Here is a 27,645-nt window from a genome sequence, read left to right as displayed (position 1 = left end):
CGGTTAGATAATATATAACTATTAGAATTTATCAGTATCTGTTTTTTTTATTGTTTTGTTGAAACAATTGGAATAAAATCAGGGAGATAAAAAGAACAGTCGATCGCAAACGCCGCTTTGACAGAAAAGCCGCACTTTCAAGAATTTCTTTCTTCCGGAAATTACTGTATATATTATTGTTACTATGGATATTTCACTCCCTCCTATAACTCTTCCAGTGGCATGTAGTTTGGGAACCCCTGCTGTAGTAGTTAGAAATACATAAAAAAAACTTGTTTCTATCACTTAGGATCCACGATTCAAGTATATAATTCAAGTGTACGGCTGATACACACAGCACCTATTCTATATCGAATTGGAGGTTGGAGATTAAGGTATGTTTTTATATTTTTTAATATCAAGCTAATACAGTTGGTTCTCTGTTTAACTGTGCTCTATTTAATGACACTCTTGATTTAAACACGACTCTTCCCGTTCCCAGACTGTCCCACGTAGATAAACTTCTATATCAGGACTAGGACTACGCCAAAGAGCAACTTGGCCGATTACCGATTTATCCTCAGCATCAGTTAATAATCATGATGATTTTCAATGCTACAATTTCTCCATTACCAATTTAAAATATTATTTCATAATTTCATTTAATTTCTGTGAGCAAATTTTCATAGTTTTGTTAATAAAGTTGCACAGTTTTAACTAGACATGAAAATTCAAATATTTAATTAGTTGCCTATATCCAGCAGGCAAACCAGCAAGAAATAATTTATCTCCTGACAATCCTGAAACTAATGTATTTTACATTATAATTTGAAATTATATCCGGATTTAATTCTTCATAATAGTTTTATGTGAACATCAACTGTGTGGATTAACTTATTGCGTAAAACTGAATGAATATTTCATTCAGTTTTATCAAACTCTGTATTGTTTGTCTATATTTTAGGCAGTACGCTTTCATGTTACATGTACTTATTTTTGCAGAAAATTACATTCATTTATTATATTGATGGTAGAATCCATGTCAATTCAACAAAGGCTGTAACATGATGGTCTTGGATTTTTTTGAATTTAACATACGTTAAAATTCATAAAAAATTAAGGAATACGTTTTTTTTTTTTGCCCAAAAAAATTCCTGGGCTGAGATACAGGCCGCCAAAGATGGCGGTCCTGTCATGATTTCTCACTTGGGATTTTGGTCAAAATCTTTAAAACACATGATCTGAGGGACGATATTTTTAAAAGGATATTCTTTATTGTTTAAAAACATATGCAACATTTTGAACTGTGTGCTTCAGAGCATTTTTTAACATAGGTAGTACGCGACACTAATGTCGCGTAGTGAAAAAATTCTGTCGCCTAGAAGATGCAAAATCAAACTACTGGGCGACATTGGAAAATTCAACAATGATTCCACTCCTCATTTTTGTTAAACGGATTTCAAACCTTTCTTTTTTTTTCCTCTTGAGCAACAGACATCGGGCATTTTCCAGCGGTCAACCAAAAGCAGTTTTTCTCTTTTTTTCCTACTCGTTTAAAATCGCCCGACTGGGTACAAAAACATGTCATCCCCTGCGGGTAAAGGGGTGCTAATCGTTGTCGCCATCCAGTCATCATTCTACCTCGGGCAGACTCAGTGGTGTAAATTCCAGACTAATCAGTGATTCACTCGGGGTGTGATGATTTTTAGCGGGAACTTGAGGGCTTATAAACAAAATGGGCAGTAGGCGTTTCCGTTGACAGAATTTTTTTTTTTTTTCTCGCCACCACTCAGCATGAAACGTTGTTCTTTCCTTCATCAAAAAGGTAAGGGAAATAAATGATTAGGCTTTGATTTTAATTTGTTATTTAATTCAAATACATACGCTTTTTGTTTTAATATATGTCTGGATAAATAAGGAGAAGAATGTCGGGATATGGTTTAGAGAGGGGTTTTCAACCTTTTTTACTCATGGGCCACATTGCAAATTTTTGGAGATGAGGCGGGCCAACAATACTTTAGTTCATATGGTTTAGTTCGCACCCCCCCCCCCCTCAACCTGCCACATTCATCCGTAATTCTTTTTAGAATAAACGCTCAGTAGCATGGGGTAGGGGCGGATACAGAAAACCTTTTGAAGGGGCCCGGTAAATTGAATGCCCCCCCCCCCCACACATTCATTCGATGTTTCATAACAAAGTTTTCATGAATTTATTTTAAAATGTTTTATTTATTTATTTGTTTATTTTTTAAATATTCCTTCTGGTCAATATGAATCTACTTCTATAAGTTCATGAATATTATTTGCTAACTAGAAAATCACCCGTGAAGGTATGACGGGTGAAAATTGCTTCTACATTTGAACGAAGCCGATGCCTGTTTGGTGATATTTTGATACTTAAACTTTTGATACTTTTTCTTTTCTTTATTCCCCTGAAATGACACAGTCTAACAGTAAAACTGTTAAGTTGCCGGTGCCGGATCGAATTCAGCCTTGTCACAATAAAGTCTTTCCCTGCATGTTAAACATTACCAAAACATATTATCAAATTATCATGCCATGGCGCAAGTTTCATTGTTGAAACACGCGGGTTACTCGATCATTTGCTATTATATATATGAGGATATGATCCCTCCGAAACTGAAAGCTGGATCCAACCATGCATTTATTTGACTTCTAGAAAGTGGTAAATGCTAGCCAAACGTTCGCTTGTATCGCGACTCGACATATTTAAAAAATACTAATTGTTCTATGTTCCTATTTGTAACAAGCACATCTTTTTCGTTTCAAATGTGCATATTTGATGCGTTTGTTCTTGGTTATGCAGAAATAAATCACCAGGGTCATTTTCCAAACTTTTGCCTGAACAACATTTGAAAAATTTCAAACATAAATATCATCAACTGTTTTATTTCTTTCGGGAAAAATTTCTCGTAATACATAGTTTATTTTTAAGGGTACAATCATATTTGAGGCAGTGAGAAGCAAAGGGATGCAAGTGGCAAAATTAAAAATTTGGAGATAACCAGTGCAAATGGTAGGTGAACCCCTTCTGTGTCTTCTCGCAAAAGATGGTACTAGTAGAGTACCCTGGTTGGTGCTGCTGCATAGCATGATTTAGAAAAAAAACTCAATGAAAGCCTACCTAGGACGTAATCTTTATACGTGCTTTACTCGAAACTTGAAAATGTCCACGTGGATCCTTTTGCTTCTCACTGCCTCATTTGAGCTTAGTATTTCATACAACTAGAGATATTTTACTTTAAAAGTAAATTTTTCACCTTCAATGTCATGAATGTTACTGGACAACATGACAGCATTTCTACGAAGTATTTAAGTGTTTATTTTTACAAAAATCATACATTTTATGAATAAATTTGTCCCTTGAATCGCATTAAAAAAAATAATATTTTTTAAATAAAAATGCACAATATTCATCATCATGAGTGTTACCAAGTATCATATTTTCACTTCCTGTCAAAATTATAAATGAAAAGAAAAAAATATTTTAAAATAATATGGTTAGGAAGATAATATTGCTTTTAAGTAAGCTACAAATTTTAATAGAGTTATTATACATTTCTTTTGTTTTTTTTTGAATTGAATTTTAGAACTTGTTTACTAGGTAACACTCACGACACATATGGTTAGACTTTGTTAAGATGTGCCGTTTCCGTTCATAATTGTGGTTTCTCCAAGAAACTGCCATATGATTTCTTTCATTTTAACTACACATTAAAAAATAAATAAAAAATATATTATTGATTCCATCAAAGAACTAGTATGTTGTGGCCATCACGAAACTTTCTTCTATATTTTTCCTTTTTCTGATCCCTCCCCATGCTTGACGAGGAAGCAATATTCCTAACAAAAACAAAATGACACATGCAAAAACTTGACGACCATCCCAATGTCTGAATTATTGTAAAAGCAAAGCAAAGAGCGAAAATTGAAAGTTACTTTAAAAGCCTTACTTGAATTAATTACAAATATTTTATTTATTAAAAAACATAAGATGGCAACAGTTAAAAATTTTAAATCATTGAGATAATATTTCCTATCATTTCCATACAATTAAAATCACGAGAAATACGCAGACGACAATCTATTACGATTTATCTTTCTTATTGTTGCATTAATAAAAATATTTTTTTTCGCAAAAAAAAAAAAAAAAAAAAAAAAAAAATCAACACCTCTTGGAGCGATTGGAGTCAAAATTGAACCAAAGCCTGTTTACGTATGGATTCACATATATTCCAAATTTCAAACAGAACGTAGCAATACTTCTTGAGATAGGGCACTCACAATGGAAAAAAAGAACGGGCGATTGCGCTACCCCCTTTTTAGCTGTTGACACCAAAATAAAATCAGCTCTTATACCCACTAAGGGCTACTTGTCAAAAAATTTTTGTTTGATTCCGTTCGTTATTTCTTGAGATACAGCAGTCACAATTCACGACAAAAAACGTTCTATAACTCAACCCCCGTTTGAGCTATTGACACCAAAATTGAATCAGCACCTGCTCCAGTTAGGGGCAACATATGGACCAAATTTTGTTTGATTCCGCCAGTTACTTCCTGAGGAATAGCAATCACGCATAACTCAAAAAACGTCCCATTGCTCCACCCCCCTTGGAGGAATTCGCGCCAAAAACTAATGGGCACAAGTTCACATAGGGTCACATATGTGTACCAAATTTCGTTCAATTTCATGCGATAGTTTTTGCTGTAGAGCGGCCACAAAAAACTGGTCACACACAGACGTGACACACACACATACACACACACATACATACACACACACAGACAGACAGACATTTTCCAAAAATAGTCGAAATGGACTCAGCACACCTCAAAACGTTCGAATCCGTCAAAATTCGAAATTCGAAAATTTGCACGAATCCAATACTTTCTTCTATATATTAGATATAGAAGAAAGTAAAAATTAGTGAACGAATCGCGATAATACGTTCCTTTGAGTTCGAAACCAGTGAGTTAAATGTATTCTGCCACTCTGGGCATCTGACTCCAGCATTACTTCTTTAGCAAACAAAACTGCTTTTGTTCAAAATATGCAGTGTATTTTGTGTTCATTTTAATTATCTATATCCCTAACCTTACCAAAGATAATCTAGAATGCGATTTTATGTTTACAAATTAGAAAATTTTCCTGAGATGGGAAATCTTCTGGGATGGGAGGCCTTTCAATCTCTCCTCCTCTTAAATCACCATAGATCGTTTAAAACAGCATTTTCAGAGTTACAATTTCAAACAATTTCTGAGGGAGCTCTCCAAACCTCTTCTCCCCTACCATTACCAAAGATAATTAGAATGCCTTTTTAAGGCAGTAAGTTAGAAAAAAATTTTCCTAGTGTGGGGCTTCTAGTCTTTCCTTCACGTAACATCATGAAAATACGGTATTAACCTGCGTTTTTAGCACTACAATTGAAAAAAAATTCCGCCGGAGAACCCCCGAACCTCACTCTTCTTTACATAATTGGAGATAATATTTGCGTTTTTAAAAGGTTTCAATTTTGAAAAAGGAGCGAGAGAGGGACGTGGGGTTCTCCGACCCCTTAATATTACGAAAGACAGTTAGAATGCATTTCTAAGATTACAAATGAAAAAATTTTCCAGGGAAGGGCCTTGAAATCTCCCCAAAGACAGGGGAGCGCCACCAAGCAACTTCTCCCCTAACATTACCAAAGATCGTCTAAAATGAGTTTTTAAGACTACAAATTTGAAAAATTTCCGGGGGAGAAACCCCCGGAACCCCTTATTTCGGAGTTAATATTATAAAGCAACATATTCTCTTTTCCCGGTAATCTAATAAGCGAGCTCGACTACTTACAATCAGGATCTTTTTGTCAATATTTAGATCTATTAAAGGTTTACTCATAAACCAGAAGCTGAACCTATTCTCTTTGTATGTATTTAAGATACGCTTGAAATAATTAAAGGGCCGTTAATTCCATACGTTCCCTACGTTTTTGATCTCACGACGGATATAAAAAGATATTATAGCAACAGTTAGACATTTAATTATTTTCAACTTATGTCGCCTAGTGAAAATTCCTTAAAAAATGCTCTGGTGTGCTTTAGTTTTTTTTCCACAGTCTTTTGAAAATAAAGTTTAAAATATTTTTTTTTATTTTTCTCAATCATGTCAATTTAAAATTTTTTAATTTTTTTCCAGTTTATTAGTACTATTGAGCACTATGTTCCTTGAAAAGGAGAGCTTTCATTTTTTTGTTTAACAGATTTTAGAGGCATTTGAAAAAATGTGGGTTTTTTAGAAACTCTTTACGTACTTGCAGACCTGAAAATTCAAAAAAAAATATAAATAAAATAAAATCAATAAAATAAAATAAATCGCAACAAGTGGCCAGAAAACACTTTTAATTAAGTTATATAGTGAAATTTTCATTTTGAGTCTCTACTTTATCCAGGAGTTTTATTTTGCATGAAAACAAGAACGCGGTCTGCAGCCGATTCGCTGCATTTCCCCGCTCAATCTTTTGGCGTAGTGCCGAAAGAAACGTTAAGTGCAATATGCCATCTTGTTCTCATTAAATTCAGTATCCTGAATAAAATGGCGACAAAAAATGAAAGTTTCGCTATATGACTGAATTGAAAGTGTTTTCTGGCCACTTGCTGTGAAAAAAAAAATTTTAATTTTCAGGTCTGCCTTTACGTAAAAATTCATTAAAAACCCTCATTTTTTTAAATGCCTCTAAAATCTGTTAAACGAAAAAGTGGAAGCTCTCCCTTTCAGGGAACGTGGTGCTCAATGGTACTAATAAACTAAAAAATTAAGAGTTTTAAAATTGACATATTTAAGAAAAATCAAAAAAACTAGTTTAAACTTTTTTTTTTCAAAAGACTGTGGAAAAAAAACTGAAGCACACATTTCAAAATGTTGCGTATGTTTTTAGACAAGAAAATATATCCTTTTAAATAAAACAAACTGCAACAAAATATGTTCTACCGACCGTGAGCTAATGTACTTTAAAGATTTTGACGAAAATCCCAAGTGAGAAATCATGACAGGACAGCCATCTTTGGCGGCCTGTATCTCGGCCCAAGAATTTTTTTAGGCCAAAAAAAAAAACTGAATTTCTTATTTTTATAAATGAATTTTAACATATGTTAAATTCAAAAAAATCCTAGACCATCATGTTACAGCCCTTGTTGAATTGACATGGATTGTACCTGATAAATTTGATTTCTTTTTCAACTAGTACTTAAAGATTAAAAAAGTATTTTCTCTGCTGATTATTCATAATCGGCATAAAGCGGGCGATTGCTGATTGCCACCGATTGATCCAGGGTTGGCTTTCTGCTGGCAGAAACTAGTTTTTGCCGTGCCAGTGGCAGAAACTGGTTATAACCGGTAAAAAACCGGCAGAAACTGGCAAAAACTTAAAAGCATCTTTAATTACTTTAGTGATTACTAAATGATATTCGTTTAAGTAAACTAATTAAAAGGCATTTCTGATTTTAATTTGTTCACTTATATGCTTCATCTAAATTGTTTGTGATCGAAATTATCACGTGCTTCAAGAAGAAAGTGCCAGAATTTTATTTGCCAATATTGACATAGATTTTGTACCTAATGTCACAGCTTTGCAAAACAAATTAGCCCTATTTCTCGAAACTTATTTTTCCAGTTGAATGTCTCCCACTACCCCAGTTACTACATGGTGGACCAGTTAAAAAAAAAATACAATAGATGAAAGTTTCATGAACATTGCTTGTTCCTTCATGCATTGCCTGCTAGCTCTTCTGTTGCAGGAATATTCTAAAGTTTCTCATTTGTGCAGATTAGATTGAGAAACTGTTTAGATTTTAGGAACCACCTTTTCTAAGAAGCAACTGCAGGGTCCAAACAATGTAACGTTTGATTTTTAATTGTGGTAATATCGTAATTAAATTGTGCTTTGGTTAATAATTATTTTTTTCTATGCATTTCCTATTGCATGTCAATAATTTAATTTTTTTTCGTTTTGCGAGTTTCTGCCACAAGTGTGGCAGAAAGTGGTTTTTGCTATGCCGGTTTTAACCGATTTCTACCAGTGGTTTTAACCGCCTCGGCAGAAACTTGCCAACCCTGGATTGATCGGCACAATTCTATTAAGGGTGACGGTGATTCTGTCTAATGGCAATTTTTTCAACTCGTAAGCACAAAATATGCTTTGGAGAAAGCACACGAAAAACAATTTTCTATTACCAAACTGAGCATATATTTTTGCATAGAAAGCAGGACAAAAGGTCATTGTTTTAAGCCATTTAGATCTCCGGCTGATCTAGATATGAGGAAAAATAGCAGCTCCAGTAAGGTTTTTGGCACTTGGAATTGCTTACCCGAAGAGACTCACAAGCAAGGGGATAGAGAGCTTTCGGAGGGCCATTGATATTCACTAGGGACTAGAGATGGGAATGGTTGGATTTACTTTGAATTTGAAGAAATCTGCAGAATTTCTGCAAAACTACATCAGTAGTTAGATTATATTTGCACAAAATCTCAGAGTTTCTGCAGAAATTCTTGTTTACTGCCAGCACCTGCACGAGTTCTAAGGCAATTGATCAAAGTGATTTGGAATCAGTTTATCACCAGAAATCTTGACTATTGTCAGACTATGAAGGATAATGTTTATAAGTTTTGAAAAGTTTTGGATGGATAGAATAAGTAAATGTGTGAATACAATATTTAAAATATTCGGTTATGTATTTTCAAATCAAATTATAAAAAGGTTTAGCAAGGTTCAAATTAAAAAAAAAACTTAATTGTGTTGAAAAAACTTTTTTATAGCTACTCATGAAGTTTTGAACAATTTTTTTTTCGTGTGATCTCTATCCCCTGCATAAAATTAGGCTTGAATGTATAACCTTTTAATTTTGGAAATATCCAGTAACCATTTTTAATTCTTAAACTCCTACTTGAGAGTGTTCGACGGTATTTGTTTTAATTTTTAAAATTAAAAGTACTAATTTCAACGGCAACTGTGTTTTATTATTATTTATTTTGCAGACAAGGTTTGCCAGCAAAAGGAGTAGAATATGGTCCTATGACTGACCTTCCTGACTGGTCTTATGCAGGTAAAGATCTTATGCTTGATTTCTTTCATTATTTTGAAATATATTAGAGTTGGATCTCATACCATTATCTGAATTACATAAGGGTCTGTCAGAAAATATGAAACTAGAAGTGAACATTTCACACCAAGCTTCTTTTTTTTTTTTTTTTTGCAAAGTTTGCTAAGTTTCAAATGAACTGCAAAGTGTTGACTCTTTGGTGAGATTAACCTTTTCTGACGGGACAAAGAACCAATGAAAAAAATTTATTCTCCTTAAAGCCGCAAAAATTGCTGCAGATGTAGTATTTTGTTATCTATAAGGATCATGGATGGTATTCATTATAAAAATGGCTTTTTCTGATGTCTCATTTTCTTGTTCAAATCTCCCCCAATTTTTAAACCCAAAATAGGAATTTTGGTAAATTAAAATTTTTTTCAATTGACTCTGAAACAGTCGATTATTCTTTTCCTATTTTCCCTGAGGTGTTCAAATATATTAATGTAAAAGATTAAAATTAATTTTTGAATGGATAAACAGTATTTTTTCCTGCCTTAGGTGGGCAGGTCAACAAATGGCGACACCACCGACTGCGAGGGGAAAAAAAATCAATTTTTTTAAATCGTAAAATCTATGTCTAGATGAGCAATTACGCACACTCATACTGTTTTTTCCCAAAATTTCAAATTCCGATCATAGTAACATTCTGGACCATGTTTTGTGTCAGACGAAAAAAAAACATACTTTTCTGGAAAAACATTAGGTGCAACTTCTTAATGAAAATTATTTGAAAATTTTCCTAAACTTTTGATAATCGCTTTAGGAGCCATAAATTTAACTTTTGAAATTTTTTTTATTTTGCCCTTTGTGTTCTTGAAACATGGTCGCAAAAGTTACTATAGATTTGCAGATAAAACTTGGTGCGAATGTTTTAAAGTAGGAAAACATTGTTTTGGACAGGATTTTACCAGTGAACCAACGACCGGGAGAGGGAATCACCCCCCTCTCCCAGATGTCAATAATACTGTTCCCAAAACTTGGAAAACAGATTTACAGTTACTTTAGGTTGCCTATCACTGCTTTAAACTAGAACTAAACTAATTCTTTTTTATACTCGATCACTAAAATTTTCGGTTCTAGGAAAAAACGTCCCCAGCAAAACGTCCCCGGAAATAACATCCCCGGAAGAAAAGTCCCCGGAAAAAATGTCCCCTAGGAAAAAACGTCCCCTGGAAAAAACGTCTCGTATAAACAAAATTGAGATGCTAAGTTTTTTTTATCATTTTATGCAATTGTTTAAAATTTTATCAGCATTTGGTTGAATATATTGAATTAAGAAAGGATTTTAGTGGTGCCATCTGTTAAGTAGCTGGTTAACAAGACGCGTACGTCACTGCCTTTGTTAATTGCTCCAATCCCCTACAGTAGTACGGCTCTAGTTGACCAGCTAGCTAATAGATGGCGTCACTAAAATCATTTTAATTTCATGTGTAGTTTTCTTGGTACTTTAAGTTAAAAACTGAATTTCGAATTTTAATGGGAGATTTTTTTCTCTGTTTTTTGTAATCGCTAAAAGTGAATTTCAGGTTTTAATATTTTAATGCTTTGCTGCTGAGGAAACTGTGCAGAGGAAAATAAGAAACTGATGTCAAGTGCGCATGCGCTGCTTTGAAAACTACATTTTTGCCGCCAAAAGACTCAGTTGCATATGACTGCTTGAAGTGGAAAGTATAGTTAATATTTGTTGAAATGCAAAATGCCTTTAACGTTTACAAAATCAAACAAAGGTAGAAATGTTTTGCACGATGAGGGATATTCCTATGTTAAGCAAAAGAACGGAACAGATGAAAAAGAAATATGGAGATGCGTAGAGTGGTATGTTAATAAGTGTGCCGGACGAGTTCACACACGAAGTGGTGAAGTCATCAAAAGACGCGGATGCCACAACCACGTTGAAGACAGTGTATGCCAAAGAATGCGTATTGTAAAAAATGAAATTAAAAGAGCGGCAGAAAAAACTCAAGAAGCACCTGGACGCATCATAGCCGAGGCAGTCATGAATTTGCCATTGTCAGCGCAAGCAGAACTACCGACCAAAGATTCATTGAAAAGAACGATACGGAATCAAAGAAATCGAGTTGCAGCACCTCTTCCAGAACCGCAATGCTTTTCGGATTTTGATATTCCGGTGCCATATAACGAACACAAAGGCGAAAGCTTTATTGTTTACGATAGTGGAAGAGGACCTCACCGCATAATTATATTTGGCACTAACCGCAATTTGGATCTTTTAGCTTCGGCGGAAGAAATATTTGCTGATGGGACTTTTAAAGTCACCCCCAAACCCTTTGAGCAGCTCTACACTATACACGCTGTGAAATATAATCGCAACTTTCCGTTAGTGTTTGCTCTCTTGCCAAATAAACAACAAGGGACATATAAAAGGGTTTTGGATGAGATATTAAGATTGCGATCATACTGGAGGCCGAAGTTCGCTATAATAGATTTCGAAAAAGCAGCAGAAAATGCTATACGGGAAACATTTCCGTCCATTGAAATACATGGCTGCTTTTTTCACTTTTGCCAAGCTGTTTACCGAAATGTTACAGGGGAAGTGCGAAAAAATTACTGTGATGATAATAATCCAGATTTTGCACTGTATCTTCGACAACTCCCTGCTTTGGCTTTCGTTCCTAAGGGTCAAGTTGTCGAATCATATGAGCAATTAATTTGCTCTCCTTTTTTTGAAGAACATGAACAAATGCTCGGCCAGCTCTTAAATTATTTCGAGAGCACTTGGATTGGACAACTCGTGCGAGCAAACAGAAGAAGGTCTCCCCGTTATTCGGTAGAAATGTGGAACTGCCATGAAGTCACAAAAAGGAACATACCGAAGGCTAATAATTCGATAGAGGGCTGGCACCAATCATTTCTTCTTTGTTGTCTGGGGATCATCCCACTATTTGGAAATTTATTGATGGCCTCAAATTAGAGCAATCGAAAAATGAAGCTGAGATTGAACAGTGCATTGCTGGTTTCGTTGCTCCACACCCAAGAAAATCATACAAAACACGCCATCAAAATATTTTGACAATTGTTAATGATTTTGAAAATAGAAACCTTTTGGACTATTTGCGTGGTATCGCCCATAATTTTAATTTTACAGTTTAAAATTGGTTATCCCAGCTGTCGCATTTATTTGCAACATTTTTGTTTGAATTCCTATAATTACACGTAAGTAACTTTGATGAAAAGGGATTATGTTAAGTTTTGTGTTAATAGTTAATTTGCCTTTTTTTTATTTTAGTCCATTACAAAGTAATATGTAATTTTAATCATTTAAAAAGTGTGCAAAATGTTATGTTTTGTCAATTAATTTAAAAATTCTAAATTAACTTGCTTTAAGAATTGGCTTTCAATATTTTACATCAACTCATTATAAAGTACGTAATTCTAATGAAACGTGAAAGAAATGTTATATTTAATTAACCGTTTTAAAAAATCTTTTTGGATTGAAATGCCGTAACAGTTTATTTGCATTTTTTGTTTTAACTTATTACAATATGCACAATTTTTACGAAAAATGAGAACAATATTGTGTTGCATCAGTTTTTTTTTTAATTGTTAAACATAAATATTTTAATTGCAATGAGAAGTGAGCGAAATGTTGTTTCATAAAGTGACTTAAAACTTTTTCCAAATTGAATCGTTTTAACACTTAAGTCGTAATATTTTATTTAAATCATCATTTAAATCATTTAAATGAAACTGAGAAAAAAAGTTATATTTTATCAACCGTTTCAAAAATTGTTCTTAAGTTGAATTGTTTTAAAAGTTAATTTGATATATTTTAGTTTAATTAATTTTGAAGTATGAGAGTGTAAGGAAAAGTGAGTAAAATGATATGTTTCATCAAGTGTTTTAAAAATTGTTTCTAATTTGAATTGCTTTACCAGTTTATTCATTTTTTTTAATCAGTAAATAAAATATTTGAAATTTATCTACAAAAATTAGTTTTTTTTTATTGCACTAAATGTGCATTAAAGTTATGTTTATATTCTATCCAATTATATAACACAATTATACTTATCTCTGATGTCAGATGAATACTGAAAATGCCAGTCTGTAAATCGTGGCTAGATATTTACTGTATTTTATTTCTCAGTTGCATTTGAAAAGAAGTATGGTGTGCCATGATTTCAAAAAAAAAAAACAGTTGACACTTTATTTTCGTTGGCCCACGCTAACTGCCACCCACCAATAGGCTGAAAAAACTGCAGTGATTACGCTACAAAATATTGCTACATATGCTACATTTGTACTTTGACTAAATTCAATTATAATTTGGTTTCAGATAAAAGTCAGCTGAGATACAGTGAACAACGCAAATCTTCTTTCTGTCACCGGCTTGTCTGCGGATATTTTTTGATCCAAAATTTATAGAATATTCTTAAAACCATGCATAATAATTCATAAAAAAGGTTTTAATAAATTTTATTTCCTACTTGTTAATATTTTTACGTTACTTTTGTAAGAAGAAAAACTTTGTACGAGGAATAAAAATCTGAACAATTCCTTGCTTTGGCGAGGACTTTTTTTTTTATTTGGTTTTGATCGAGTTTTCAAAATCCTCACAAACTAATCCGACATTTATTTTACATGTTAATGTTATAAATCTGTACCTCAAAGCCCGACTAATGTAATTCACCCAACGCTAATTTACAGAATATGGGAAATCATTTGTCTGATGCATGCAAAGTGTACGACGCACGCTCTTTTAACACCGAATAAGTAATTAACACATAAGTAATTAAAGGCTTTTTTTTTAGAATTACGTTTGCATGTGCACCAATATTTTAGCGGTTTTATTTAGTTTTAATAAACAAAAAATATAAAGTTTAGTATATTGTCAAGTAGCCACCAGTAAAATTTATTTACCAAATATTAAAAGTATATAAAGTATGCAGTTTAGTCCTGAGCATCGAAAACTACCAGTTTTTTAAAATCGATTGATATGTATTTATTTTATTTGTTTGACAACTCGTTCCATAAACATCTCCTTATTCGCCCTGTATAAACCATTCGTTTTCATTTTGTTAATGAAACGCTATGTCTGTTTACATACAGTAATTCATGCACAGTGATGCTCTTTCATTACCATAAAACAGAGTATTTCAACAAATACTGCACAAAATTCAATTCGTCAGTGGAAATGGTAACACACTTTGCATCTCAATTTTGTTTACACGGGACGCATTTTCATCGGGGACGTTTTTTCCAGGGGACGATTTTTCCTAGGGGACATTTTTTCCGGGGACTTTTCTTCCGGGGACGTTTTGCTGGGGACGTTTTTTCCTGTCACCAAAATTTTCGTTTATTTTTATATCACGCTGTATATTCAGCATTTGAGCTCTGAAGTCAAAATTTAAATCTGGAAACTCACTTACTACCCAGTAGCCTTCCTTTGAACCCATTCTAATTAAGAAGTATCTTTTTAAAGATAAATTACTTTTAAATTAAAAAAAAAAAGCCTTCAAAAAATACCCAGGAACTAAAAAGCAAAAAATAACTGATTACACTTACATTTTATTTCCTACCCAAACATAGAAATGAAATTTATTTTACAATTCCAGTACAAAAATCAACTAAACTAAACACCAAATTATAAAATTAAACCCTGATTTAAATTACTATGCGATGAATTATTTTAAATACCTAACTAATTATATTCGATCTCTTAATTTTTAATAACCTTTTGAAGTCGGGGCCTCCTATAAACAACTACATAACGTAACTGACAACCCACCGAATCCTGAATTAAACGCTAATTTAACTATACGCGAAATTAGTCTTTAAAACTAAACCTACTCAGTTACATTGCATGAAATTTATTGTTTTACCCTTAACTTTTCCCTAAAGAACAAATAGGGTAAATCAAAGATTTGGAACCTATTTTAGACCACCCCCTAAACAAAATCACCACTAAACAAAAAAAAGCATAAAAACCGGTTCACTAAGTGAGACAATATACAAAGTTAATAAAGTACAAATCGATTTAAATGTGAGTATGATATTTGAGGAGTTCCTTAAATTTCATCAAACCTGAACTTGATTAACATTAGACCGCTGAGGAACTATGCTGTTTCAAACAAAAAAAGACTTTTCCTTATCGGTACAGGCAGGGGCGTGCACAGAAATTTTGGAGCCCATCACAAATGACTTTTCCGGGCCCCTCTCCATATTGTTTACACCTACATTTCACCGTTAGTTACAGAAATATCGACCCCCTCCAGGCTCGGGCCAACAGGTGTCCCTCCCCCCCTCCCTGTGCACGCCCCTGGGTACAGGTGTCTTCGAGTATTTATGAACATTGTACAAAGAACGAGTTCAGAACCTCCTCCTTTTTCTGAAGCCTGCTCATTAATATAACCCTAATTTCAAATTGAACTGGCCGCATCGTGAAATAGTAAATCCAGAATATTGGTCAAACTTCAGAAATCATACACAGTTATAATGTATATTATTGAAGAATATAAATTAAATCTCTATCTATTTAAATAATATTTAAAAACTGGAATATTAAATAAAGAACTTTATATTTTAGTACCTAAATAAAGTTATTTATTAGTAAATAAAATATTAAGGTAATTGATTCAACTACTAAAGTAGCAAAATATTTATTTAATTTACTGCTTTGCTACGCAGTAATAAATACATTAGTAACACCTATAATAAAAAATTACCATGCGGCGCAGCGTTGAGAAAATTAATAATCCATGTGCCGCGAGAATTAAATATCGTTCAAGAGAAAGCCAAAACCTTAGATGTGAAAATACACCGATCACAGCAACACCATGTGACAATGATGTATGAAATTTAAAGTTTCTTGGATTTCTCCGGGACCCCTTATCAGATCCAGACCAAATTACAATGGGACCATCTGGGAAGTAGACCCTTCCAAAAAAAAAAAAGAATTCAAATCAGTCCAGTAGTGTTGGAATAATTCGAAAACACACATAAAAAGCCGCAATACGAAATCATAACCTCCTTTTTTGAAGTCGGTTAATAAGGAGAACAAACTAAACACTCGATTAAACTTATTAGTGATATATGCTAATTAATAATTGTGTGATTTTTCCAAAAATTATGTTTTACATTTTTCAAAAATTTATTTATTTTTTCCTACTTAGATGGAAGACCTGCTCCTCTGTCACATGGTCAAAGAAAAAGAATCAAATTACAAAAACAATATTGTGTAAGATAGACTTTTTCCTATATAACCATTGATTTTAAACTTCTCTAAAACATATGTCTGCTCTATGTGTTTAAGAGATATGCAGTTGAACTCTCTTAATACGACTACAGTTAATGTGAAACTAGAAAGTCGCCCATCAAGGTATAATGGGTGAGAATTGCTTCTCTTCTTCTACATTTTAATGAAGCAAATGCCTGTTTGATGATATTTTGATAGTCGAAGTTTTAACCCTAACTCCAGTGGATTAACCCTAAACTCCATTAGATACAGGGTTTGTACGCCCTTGGAAAGTGCTTGAAAAAAAGTTCATTTTCAAGTGCTTGAAAACCTTGAAAAAGTTTCGTAGTGCTTAAATTCTCTCAAAAATCATCGGATTGTGCTTAAAGGTTTTAAAAAAGTATTTCACCAATGCAATTTTCTGAACATGTGTTCAACATGCAACATTGCGAAAAATTGCTTCCCTGTTTGGGATTTCAGTCCTTTTGCATCTTGTAAATATTTTGATGTCTTTTACAACCGTAAGTTATTTTGACATATGGTACCTTAGATTAGTTTATTTTTTGTTTAATTTCATTAATTAACAAAAGAATTTATTTGAAAACCATGACAACATTGAACTTACTCAAATTTCGCGGAAAATTGCTCTTGCGTTTGAAATTTCAATCTTTTGGCATCCTGCAAATATTTAAATATTTTGGCTAATCAAATGTTATTTTCGCATATGCTACCTAGATTAGTATTTTTTTGTTCAATTTTAATGAAAAACAAATAAATTTATTTTATGGGAAACATGCCAACGTTGAACGAACTCAGTCTTCACGAAAAATTGCTTCACGTGTTTGAAATTTCAATCTTTTTTGCATCTCCCAAATATTTAAATATATTGACTAATCGGATGTTATTTTCATATATGCTACCTTAGATTAGCATATTTTATGTTTAATTTTAGTAAAGTATAAATTTTTTATGGGAAACCTGACGACATTGTTCTTAATTCGTGAAAATTTGCTTCCATTGTTTGATATTTCAATCCTTTTGCATCTTGTAAATATTTTTATATTTTTGGCAACTAGAAGTTATTTTGACACATGCTACATCAGATTAGCTTATTTTATTTTTTATTTTAATAACTGAAGAATTAATTACTCTGGTCTTGTTTAATTATATGCTTATTTATTTTTGCAATTTTGAATTCTATTATCCTTAGCTAATTTTCGGTCCTAACAGATTTTTTGAAAAAACTTTTGAAAAATGTAAATTTAATTTAAACTGTAATTTAAATTTAAGCAATTGAGCACCTAACAAATTATCTTAAGGTTTGTATTTTAAATATAAAGTTGAATTATATAATTTTATAAAGTTGAATTCATAAGTACATCATTTTCTTTGTCTGCTAAAATAATTAAGGTGTGTAACAGGGTTGGTTGTGTTATGATTATTCACTGGAAATCCAGTAGTGTTCGTTTATGCTTGTACCTCCCTATGTCTCCAAATTTTCCCTTTACCTCAAATGTTCAAAATTACTACTTTAGTAAGGTTGTGGGTGTTTGGAACAGCTTACCAAAAGAGGCTGTAATCAGCAAAGGTGTAGATAGCTCAAGGAGGGTCATTGATCTTCATTTGGATCTAATAAATTGACTAGGACCAGCCTAGTTAGGCCCAGTGCCTGTTGCTGGTTATCAACAGGCACTTCTTATATTCTTTCTATAGTTGACTTATGTTTTACAAACAGGTTCCTTAAGCTTCTCAAACAGTAGGTTGCATACCTCAAGAGACAAAAATTCATGTTTATTTTACTAGTTACTTGTGTTTCTAAGGATAAAACTTCATCATTTGTGTAGTTACTTGTTATTGTTGTGGGGTTTAGACAAGTTAGTCGCCAAAATGTTTAGTCTAAAAAAGTGGTTGCAGTGTCTAAAAGTTTGAGAACCCCTGCAAGGTTTATTTCCTTTTGTTTTGTTTTGATGGAATATAACAGAGGCAGGGCTGCCACTGAGTTATGGTCCTAAAAATAGTCGTTTTAGTAGCCTCTTAAATAAAAAATAGTCTGGAAAAAAGTCTCCATACAAGGAAAATAGTATCTAAAATAGTCACTAATTGTTTCGTAAATAGTATTAGTATTAAAATATGCTACATATACTTTAATAAATAGACATTCCTCAGTTGCATGGTATATAAGTGGAATCACCTGGACAAGCGGAGCTCTCTCCAGTTACACACAAAATGGTGTTCCCGACATGGTTCATTCAAATCTTATTTTAATGATATGAATGTGAAAGTTATGCATATATTAGAGATATTAATAAAGCAACGAAAACAGTACAGTCTAACTTCACGCCCCGGTGAAAGATAAATTTGATCACAGTTGACCAAAAATGTCTAAAAATTGACATTTAACTGTGAATGATCATTTAAAACTAGCCGCCTGCGGCGACCAGCTGGTCCGCCTTTTTACGCCAAGGTCGCCGCCTTCGGCGGCTGCTTAAATAAATTTCGTGGCAGTATCAATCAATCTATGTCTATACTATTATTACTTTGAATAGAATAATTTCTAGACCTTACCGTATTCCTGGTAAGCGCGTCACACACACACACAAACATCTTATTTTATCATAGCCGCCTGCGGCGACCAGCTGGTTCGCCTTCTTATGTCATTCGCCATTCTATGCAGGCAGCCACCTACGGCGGCTGTTTGGCTAACATGGCATTTACCTTTTTACTTCAAGTTTGCCGCCTTCGGCAGCTGTTTAAATAAATTTTTCAGCAGTATTAATCAATCCATCTCTATCTTTTTTTGTGCCATTCACATTTTTACGCAAAGATTACCGCCTTCGGCGGCTATCTACCTTTACGATCTATCTCTAAAATTTCTAATCCATCTCTATTTATTTTAACCTTCCCGCCCATTTTTCAATAAAAACAAAGATCACTCAAAAAACCGCTTTCATTTTAATTTAAGTAGGGCAAAAAAAAGTTATCTCCAAAGTCCCCGTAGTGAAAAAAATCTCGCTGTTTTTATTGAAATAAATGCACACAACTATGCAATGTAACCTAATATAGAAACAGCAAAACGTCCAGCTTGGGCGCGGGGGGGAGGGGGGATGGAAAAAGAAATAATTGCAATCCCTAAATAAAACAAAAAAAAGGAAAGAAAAAAGCAAGCGCTGTCGGAAAAACACGTGGTCAACACTTCATAAAATGTAGAAGTAAGCTATATAGGTAAAAAAAGAAGATTAACATTTGTTTGCGATTAAGATTCCATCCTAAATATCGAATCGAAATCGTGATGTCAGAGACATAAAAGATTGAAGAACGCTTTTTTTCGACCGATGCGTGGAAAGACATGATGTGTTAAGCATTAAAAAAAATTGTTAAAAAAAAACTATTGCGTATTTCTAAGAACTTTTTTTCTTCTGAAGAGGCGAAATGTTTTTACTATTACCAACTTAAATTTTAGAAATGAGGCTTTGATACTTCTCGCAGGATGATATTAGAAAAAAAATAAAACCCAGGAAAAAATGCAAATTAAAGGTTTTTTCAAAAATTAATAAAAAATACAAAAACTGCTCTATCTTCAATTTTTTCATTCTATTTAAAATTAAATTTCCTACACTATAGTACAAAAAATATTTGTGTGGTGCGATAGGTTCGGGGTGTGTGAGGTAAAACGTACTAAAAAGTGCAAAAAAAAAAAAAACACAAAATATTAAATAACTTTTTTTTAAATTAAAATTTCAAAAATCGAAGTCTGAGGTGCACATCTTCAGCAAAAACTGCAACTGTATATGAAATTTCATCTTTCTAGGCCTTACCGTTTTCCCGGGAAGCGCGACACACACACACACACACACACACACACACACACAGTAAACATCTTATTTTATTATATGTATAGATGATAACTTTGTCACTTCCGGAAATCATAGCCAGACTAACGTAAGTCCAAAAATTGCAATTTTGTTTATTACTTCATTGTAATCCTAGTCTACATCGAGCCATGCAAATGTAATTAAAAAAAAAAAATCCTCTGTAATTATTTACCAGTGTTGAAATGAAATGATGGAGAGGGGGGCTCAATAGAGCCAACCACTGCGACCAGAGGTCTATTGTACTAAATTTACCAGTGTTAAAAGATGGTGCGTCTTATAAAATTTATTTCCATGCAAATTCTTGATTATAGAAAAATTTTGCATGTGATCTAAAAAATATTTTCAAAAAAATAAGATTTATAAATTTATGTTCTTGATAACAAAATAATTAAGTTAAAACTCTAATTATTTTATGTGTCTCACTAGTCATTGTTGCATAAATTGTTTTTTAGTATAATATTAGCTGAGCTAGTTACATTTCACTTTAATTTGAATTTTTATAAACATATGAGGCAATGAGAAGCAAAGGGATGTAAGTGGACCTTTTCCAGTTTTGAGTAAAACACATTTAAAGATAACTTCCTAGGCAGGCTTTCATTGAATTTTTTTTCTAAATTATGCTGTACAGAAGCACCTATCAGGGCTACTAGTACTATCTCTTGCCCCAAGACAGAGGAGAGGTTCACCTACCATGTGTACGGGTTATCTCCAAATTTTAAATTTTGCCACTTACATCCTTTTGCTTCTCACTGTCTCATATGTCCAAATAGCTCAGATGGCTGAAAATTATTTTTTTTCAAAACACTAATTTAGATATAATTTATGAAAAAATGTTTTTTTTTCTGGAAAATTTCTATCCTATGAGTCATGGAAAGTTACGAGCAGCAGTCATTTGCATTCCTGGCTTCAAAATAGTGTGAAGTTTTTCTGTACTTTAGAATTAAAGTATGTTGAGGGCTATTTAATTTCAAATTAAGGTCCTTGAGAAATAAACCCTTTAAAAACTTAAATTCAAAGAAAATTTACTATTGGTAACTGAGAAGCATTTAAATAAATAAATCACACTGTAGATAAAAACTTATGTTTACACAAAAATAGGAGTGTTCTTGAAAGATGCTTTTGGATCATTCCACGTCAAATAGCCTAAATTAAATAGTCGGCCGTGCTGTCATGCCTCCGATTTCGTCTATTTTTTTTTACAAGTATATATCTATAAGAAAAGCCTAAATTAATTTTTTTAGATTTTGTGAATGAAAATTACGTTTCGGAGAATTTTTTCAAAAATTTGATTTTTGATCATTTTTTGGAGTCACCGTTTTAGCAAGAATTTAGAAAATATCTTTAATTTCTTTATTTTTCAACCAATTAAGCTGAATTTGGTATCAATTTCAAGCTAATATTTTTCTTTTTTAGTGTGAACGACAGAAAGTATTGTATGAACAGTTGGGTGTTGCCAATCTTTATCTAAAGTCAGTTTTTATGTTTTTTCAATTGGGAGATTAAATAAGTTATATCTCCAGAGTACCTACTATGATCTGCATCAATTTTTTTTTTTTTTTTTTTTGTAGCAGATTTAAATCATTCTCTTACTATGTAGAAAAAAGTAGAAGGGTGTTTTTCGTTGTTTTGAAATAAAAACATAAAAGTTTGTTTTGCAGAAAATACAAGCTTTCTATTACTTTAAATCCCTTTTAAGCTTAAAAAAGGCCAAAAGCTTTTCAGAACAATTAATACTGGACTCTCAAAGGATTTGTATCATTAGTTGATTGCTAAAAAGTTGTTTACTTTGGAAAAGAATTATGCAAAAACCTTTGTTTCAGACTTAGCAAAAATAAATAAATAAAATGAAAAAAAAAAAAAAAAATTGATTGAAATTGTACTAAATATTAAGAATAATAATTTGAAGAATAGTATAAAAAATATGTCTAATGTAATTATTTTGCATTTTTTTTGACATCAATGGTTGGAAAAAAAAATTACTTTTGAAAACTTTTCTTAGCATAAACTTGTTTGGATTACGTAACACTTAACAATGAACTTCCACACTTACAGTAAGTGCTCCACATCTCTAGGTTTCTCTGAAAAAGATTATTTTTGCTGATATTGAAGTATGTTTTAAAATCTCTTTGAAACTTATTGATAGAAATTTTGATTTTCTCATCTTCTGATACAAAGGAAATAGTAAATTGTTTTAAAAAATGCCGTCCGCGCAAGCATGCCTTTCGTTTCACATTTTATAATCGACGAAAGCTATGTGTAGATTAACTTTCAAAGTGAAAGAAGAATGATGCGTATTGCATGAGTATTGTAGGAGCGGAAGATCAAAATACAAAAAAAAAAAAAAAAAAAAGAAGCAAATTTACAAATTTGTGCTTCTACTTACGTTGTTTTGTCTGACTTTACGGAAGATCATTGTCAGATGTTACATAATCCTAACAAGTTTAGGCTATGAAAACTTTTAAATAGTAACTTTTTTTTTCCATCTTTTACTGTCAAAAAAAAAAAGTTAAATAATGCCATTAGAAATATTTCTTTACACTATTCCTCAAATTATTATTCTTAATATTTAGTACACTTTCAATAAAAAATGTTTATTTTATTTTATTTATTTATTTATTTTATTTTTTTTTTTTTGCGAAGTCTGAAACGGAAGTTTTTGCACAATTCTCTTCCAAAGTAAACAACTTTTTAGCAAATAACTATTGATACAAATCCTTTGACAGTCCAGTATTAATTGTTCTGAAAAGTTTTTGGCCTTTAAAGTAATAGAAAGCTTGTATTTACTGCAAAACAAACATTTTTTTATTTCAAAACAACAAACACCCTTCTACTTTCTTCTACATTGCAAGAAAATGATTTAAATATGCTTTAAAAAAAAAAAAAAAAAAAAAAAAAAAAAAAAAAAAAAAAAAAACGATGCAGATCATACTTCAGAAGATTACTTTAGAAATATGGCTTATTTAATCTCCCAATTGAAAATACATAAAAACTGACTTTAGATAAAGAGTGGCAACACACAACTATTCACAGAATTCTTTCTGCCATTCACACTGAAAGAGAAAAGTATCAGCTTGAAATTGATACCAAATTCAGCTTAATTAGTTGAAAAATAAAGAAATTAGAGAGATTTTCTAAATTTATGCCAAAACGGTAACTTCGAAAAATGATTAAAAATAGAATTTTTGAAAAAATTCTCCAAAACATTATTTTTATTCAAAAAATATAAAAAAATTAACTTGGGCTTTTCTCATAGATATCGATTTGTAAAAAAATAATGAACAAAATCTGATACATGACGGCACAGGGCATTAGGCGATTTGACGTGAAATGACCCTGTTTTGAGAATGGACTGATGGCGTTTCTTGAAATATCCAATTAGGAACTTGATATTTACCAGACAAACCTGCTCGTTACTGGTTGGCTGCCCATAACTAGTCATTTATCTTAATTAATAATTTAAAATTAAAAATTCCTAAAGCAAATTAATATAATAAATGGCTAATTTGGTTTGTGTTTACCTGCAATTCTGCTCAACTTAATAATCGCTTTCTTGACCTATGATTTGATAGCTGATAATCATGGTAATGTTATATTATAAAAAAAACTTGCATTTATAAAAAGTTGTTTAAAATATCATGTTAATTTACTCCAGTGATTTTCTGCGATTTTAGTCTCCTTAGTAACTACAGAAATGATAACAGTAACTGATAATTTAGTATCTGAGTATTTTTTAAAAGCATTAAAATTACTTAGAATGTAGCACTAGTAAGGAACAATTTAATTCTTTTTGTACAGTCGTCCACACTTAATCGGGTAACGGATACTTCGCTTTAGTAATATAAATCTGTGAAATAAAAAATAGTCCTGTAACACTAATTTTAAATTTCCCTGCTTTAAGAAATTTTTTTTTTTTTGTTCATATCCTGTGCTAAATCACATACACATTCAAAGTTTCTTCAGCGAAACTTTTTGTTTCAAGTCGAATTTTACATTTGCATCTTTTTCTTGCAAAAGGCCATTTTTAACAAAGCACAAAAGAGGGTAATCTTATTAGTTGGCTTCCAACTGTAATCTTATCTAAGGTTGTAAAATGCATCGGGGGTTGGGTAGGAGTGTAGGAAGAATTGGACAGTGAATGGGGCTTAAAATGTTTCTTTGATTGGCTCTGGTCCGTTCTCATCCAGTCTAATGCCTCAAGGAACTCGCCTCCTTTCTGTGTAGCAAGTGGTTCCCATAGTTATTTAGTTCTTGTTCTTGTAAGAGACATTTCGGGGGCTTAGGGTCACACAAACGTAACTCACACTGAAAGTGGGTGTAGTTACGTTTGTGTGATCCTAAGTTCTTGATTTGTCAATGACATTGTTAGACTTGGTTTGACATGTGACAAGGTTCTGTAGCTGGAGAATATGGAAAGGCTCTCCAAAATCGGTTCATAGTTTATTTTCAGCTCTACTTCGAACTGATTGTGGGGTAAAATGAAAGTAAAAAGAAATTACGTAAGCTTATACCTTAAATTAAAAGTTTTGGAAACAATTAAAAATGAGAACAAATGCAGACAGATAATTGCGAAAGAATTTGAGATTTCTAAACTCAGGATTCGAAAATAAACCAAGACGCTGATAAAATTGAGGAAGAGTTCTTTAAGTAAAAATAAAACTAAGCAAATGTTAATTTTTTATGTATTCACATATGTTAGTACATGTAATCTTTTACATAAAAACATTAAATATCTTAATTTTGATGAAATTCATGTCTATATTTAAGTAAAAAAGAATCATTTATGATTTATCGTATTAATAATGAATGTAAGCAAAATATTTGAATATGTTTCTTGGATTTCTCGTATAATCAAATAAGGCTGGTCAGAACCATTGATACTCTTAGTGGGACTGACTGTACTATGGTGCTAAAATATAACTTTCATTCATTGTATAAAACATTTTTTGTTTCCCAATTGTCAAATTTGTGAATTTGTTTTATTTGGTTGTTGAATATTAAAGTATTAAGGCAAACTGAACATTTGGTTTGTCTACCAAATATACATCATACCAAATACCAACCAAACATTTGGTTTGCCTGTCGAATATGCATTATTTCGAATACCAACCAAAAATTTGATGCACCTCTAGTTATTACCATACTATGATTGGCAATGTAGCTTTGAATCGAGAATTTGCGAAACATTTATGTGAAGTATATTTTCCTCCTTAGGAACAAATTATCCAATTAACAAAGGAAGTGGATGAATGTTTTGAGCTTCAAAAAGAGAAAACTGCCAAGGAAAATGAAAAACGTGAAGCATTCCTTCGTAACCGTTTGAAACCTAAAGGAGATGCACTTAGGAAATAATGTTAGTTTAACTTTTGTAGAATTAACAGAAATTTTATATGCTGTATATTGTTTTTGCACTATTTGTATAGAATAAAATGTTTTATGCTGGTGAAAAACTCAATTCATTAAGAAAAATATTCATTTTATTTACAAATATTTACACTAATATTGTCATATAATATAAAAATATAAATATAATTATGGTCCAGCCATAAATAACATGTGAAGCTGTGTAATTCTTTAAAATAAGTTGTAGAAAGTTTTAATCACAGCATCTGTTTTGAATTAATACAGTCAATTATAAAAATGTAGATTTTTGACTTAATGTTCTTCAAAATCTGCAAAGGCCTCACAAAACAAGATCTATCCTCCCTAAAATATAAAATTTAAGTCAAAACTGGTGAAGTGTTTTATGAAAAGAAGAATCAATTGAAACTTTTTATTCTCTACCAATTCATCACTACAGTACGTTAGCTCCTGATTATCCGCAGAATTTGCTGGCACTAGTGCTGCCGACACTAAAAATCGCAGATAAGCAACAAAAAGGTCAAAATGAGGAAGAAATAAGGTAAAAATTGTCCTTCCTCAACAACTTAGCTATATTGATGCATAATACCATCTTAAAACCGTGAAAATGTATACAGAACAGTATTATCAATAAAGAACAAGTGTATGTACGATGAAGAAAGCACAAAAAATAACTACATAAATAAAACAAAAACAAGTTTAATTTTACAATTTTTCGACAAAAAAAAGCCATTGGTATTTGTTTTTTACTGCAAAAATACATGTTCCTAATGGTTGATTAACTTCTTGATAATCAGGAGTTTACTGCAGTTGATATCTATGTAGATCAGTCAGAAAGTTAATTGCACTAGTTCATAAAATTAAAATTGAAAAATTGACAGCCCAGTCAGCTATTAAAAGGTATGCTTCTGCATGACAATGCAAGACCACATGCAGCAAAACAAATGTATGCTCTCCTGAAAAAGTTGAAGTGGGAAGTGCAGGAGCACGCTTCTCATAGCCTAGATCTTTCTTTTTGTGTTTTTGGTTCCATAAAAGAACTTTCTAAGAGATGATAACGTAAAAGCAGGGGTCGAAGTAGTCCTATATATCCTATATTTTCATAAAAAGCATCAAAATCGTCCTATATTTTTCAAAAATGTCCTATATGTCCTATATTCCCATTTTTTACCCTATATATCTGTTAAATGGAACAGTAAATAAACTTTCTGACATCAGATTTTTTGCTGAAAGAACGTGCCCAAACGAATTTCAAATTACAAAACTGAACTGACTAAATCCTGCAACAGGCATCTTCTCGCATTGGCTACAGCAATGTGACGTCACTCTATAGTGGGTGGAGTTATGAGAACTAAGTCTAAAGTTGGTTTTAGAACTTTGCGTTTGGGGGGGGGGGGGAGGCAACAGCCGTTTGCTTTGTTTTCCATCATGGTTTTCGTTTTTGTTGGTGCATTTTTCTGTTCAGTGCATTTTCTGCTTGGAATAATCTAATATTCTTTTTGAAATCTTTTCTTTTTTCGGAATTTTGGGATCGTGAAATGTTAGTTCCTTACAATGTTAAAACATAGTTTGTTGGAATAAGTGGAATTATAATGGCGAAATCACATCGCTTAACAAAATTTCATGTGGAGTGGTTGAACCAGGAGGACATTAATTGCACAAATTGTGGTGCTTAGTGCACTAAAGAAAAAAATGACTTTGCCGCTTTTTGCCATTTTTGCAACTGTTCGGTGCCCATAAGCAATAGTGGATTTTCGCAATTAAAGCTGCATGCTAAAACATTCAAGCATATGAAGAAAACTGTTCTTAATACAAGTGGTAAAGGGTTCAGTTAAGATATAAATCAAAGAACGGGGGAATTAGTACTTAGGTCATGGGTGAGAAAGAAAAAATAAAGATTATCTTTGTTCAAATTTTCTTTAGTTATTTAGAGAACACTATTTTTTCAAAAATTATACTTTCAACTACAGGAAAGTCATTTTAGATGTTTGAGGTTTTTATTAAAAGAAAATCATTGATAAGAATAACTAAATAACATATGATATGTATTATTTCTTTTTTCATAGCAAAATTATTCATATAATGTGTCCTATATTTTTTGTAGAAAAT

The 27,645-nt window shown here is 32.2% G+C and overlaps 2 protein-coding genes across 2 annotated transcripts in view; one reads left to right on the top strand and one right to left on the bottom strand.

Moving 5' to 3' along the window:
* Nucleotides 1-289: 289 nt before the first annotated feature.
* On the top strand, nucleotides 290-25,623 carry LOC129229501 (39S ribosomal protein L52, mitochondrial-like; the record flags this gene model as incomplete). Its single annotated transcript, XM_054863819.1, is given in 4 exon segments — nucleotides 290-374; nucleotides 9,011-9,078; nucleotides 16,245-16,309; nucleotides 25,390-25,623. Coding segments are annotated over 4 exon segments (356 nt in total), but the record flags the coding sequence as incomplete, so codon positions are not given.
* Nucleotides 25,624-25,702: 79 nt separating this feature from the next.
* The window catches only part of LOC129229500 (regulator of telomere elongation helicase 1 homolog), a 50,487-nt gene continuing 48,544 nt past the window's right edge, over nucleotides 25,703-27,645 (bottom strand). The window contains exon 20 of the mRNA XM_054863818.1: nucleotides 25,703-25,881. The gene's annotated coding sequence lies outside the window, so the exon portion shown is untranslated. The remainder of the gene's footprint in view (nucleotides 25,882-27,645) is intronic.

This window comes from Uloborus diversus, chromosome 9 (assembly GCF_026930045.1).
Source record: "Uloborus diversus isolate 005 chromosome 9, Udiv.v.3.1, whole genome shotgun sequence".
Classification (NCBI taxonomy): domain Eukaryota; kingdom Metazoa; phylum Arthropoda; class Arachnida; order Araneae; family Uloboridae; genus Uloborus; species Uloborus diversus.
This window is presented reverse-complemented; position numbering and strand designations above follow the sequence as displayed.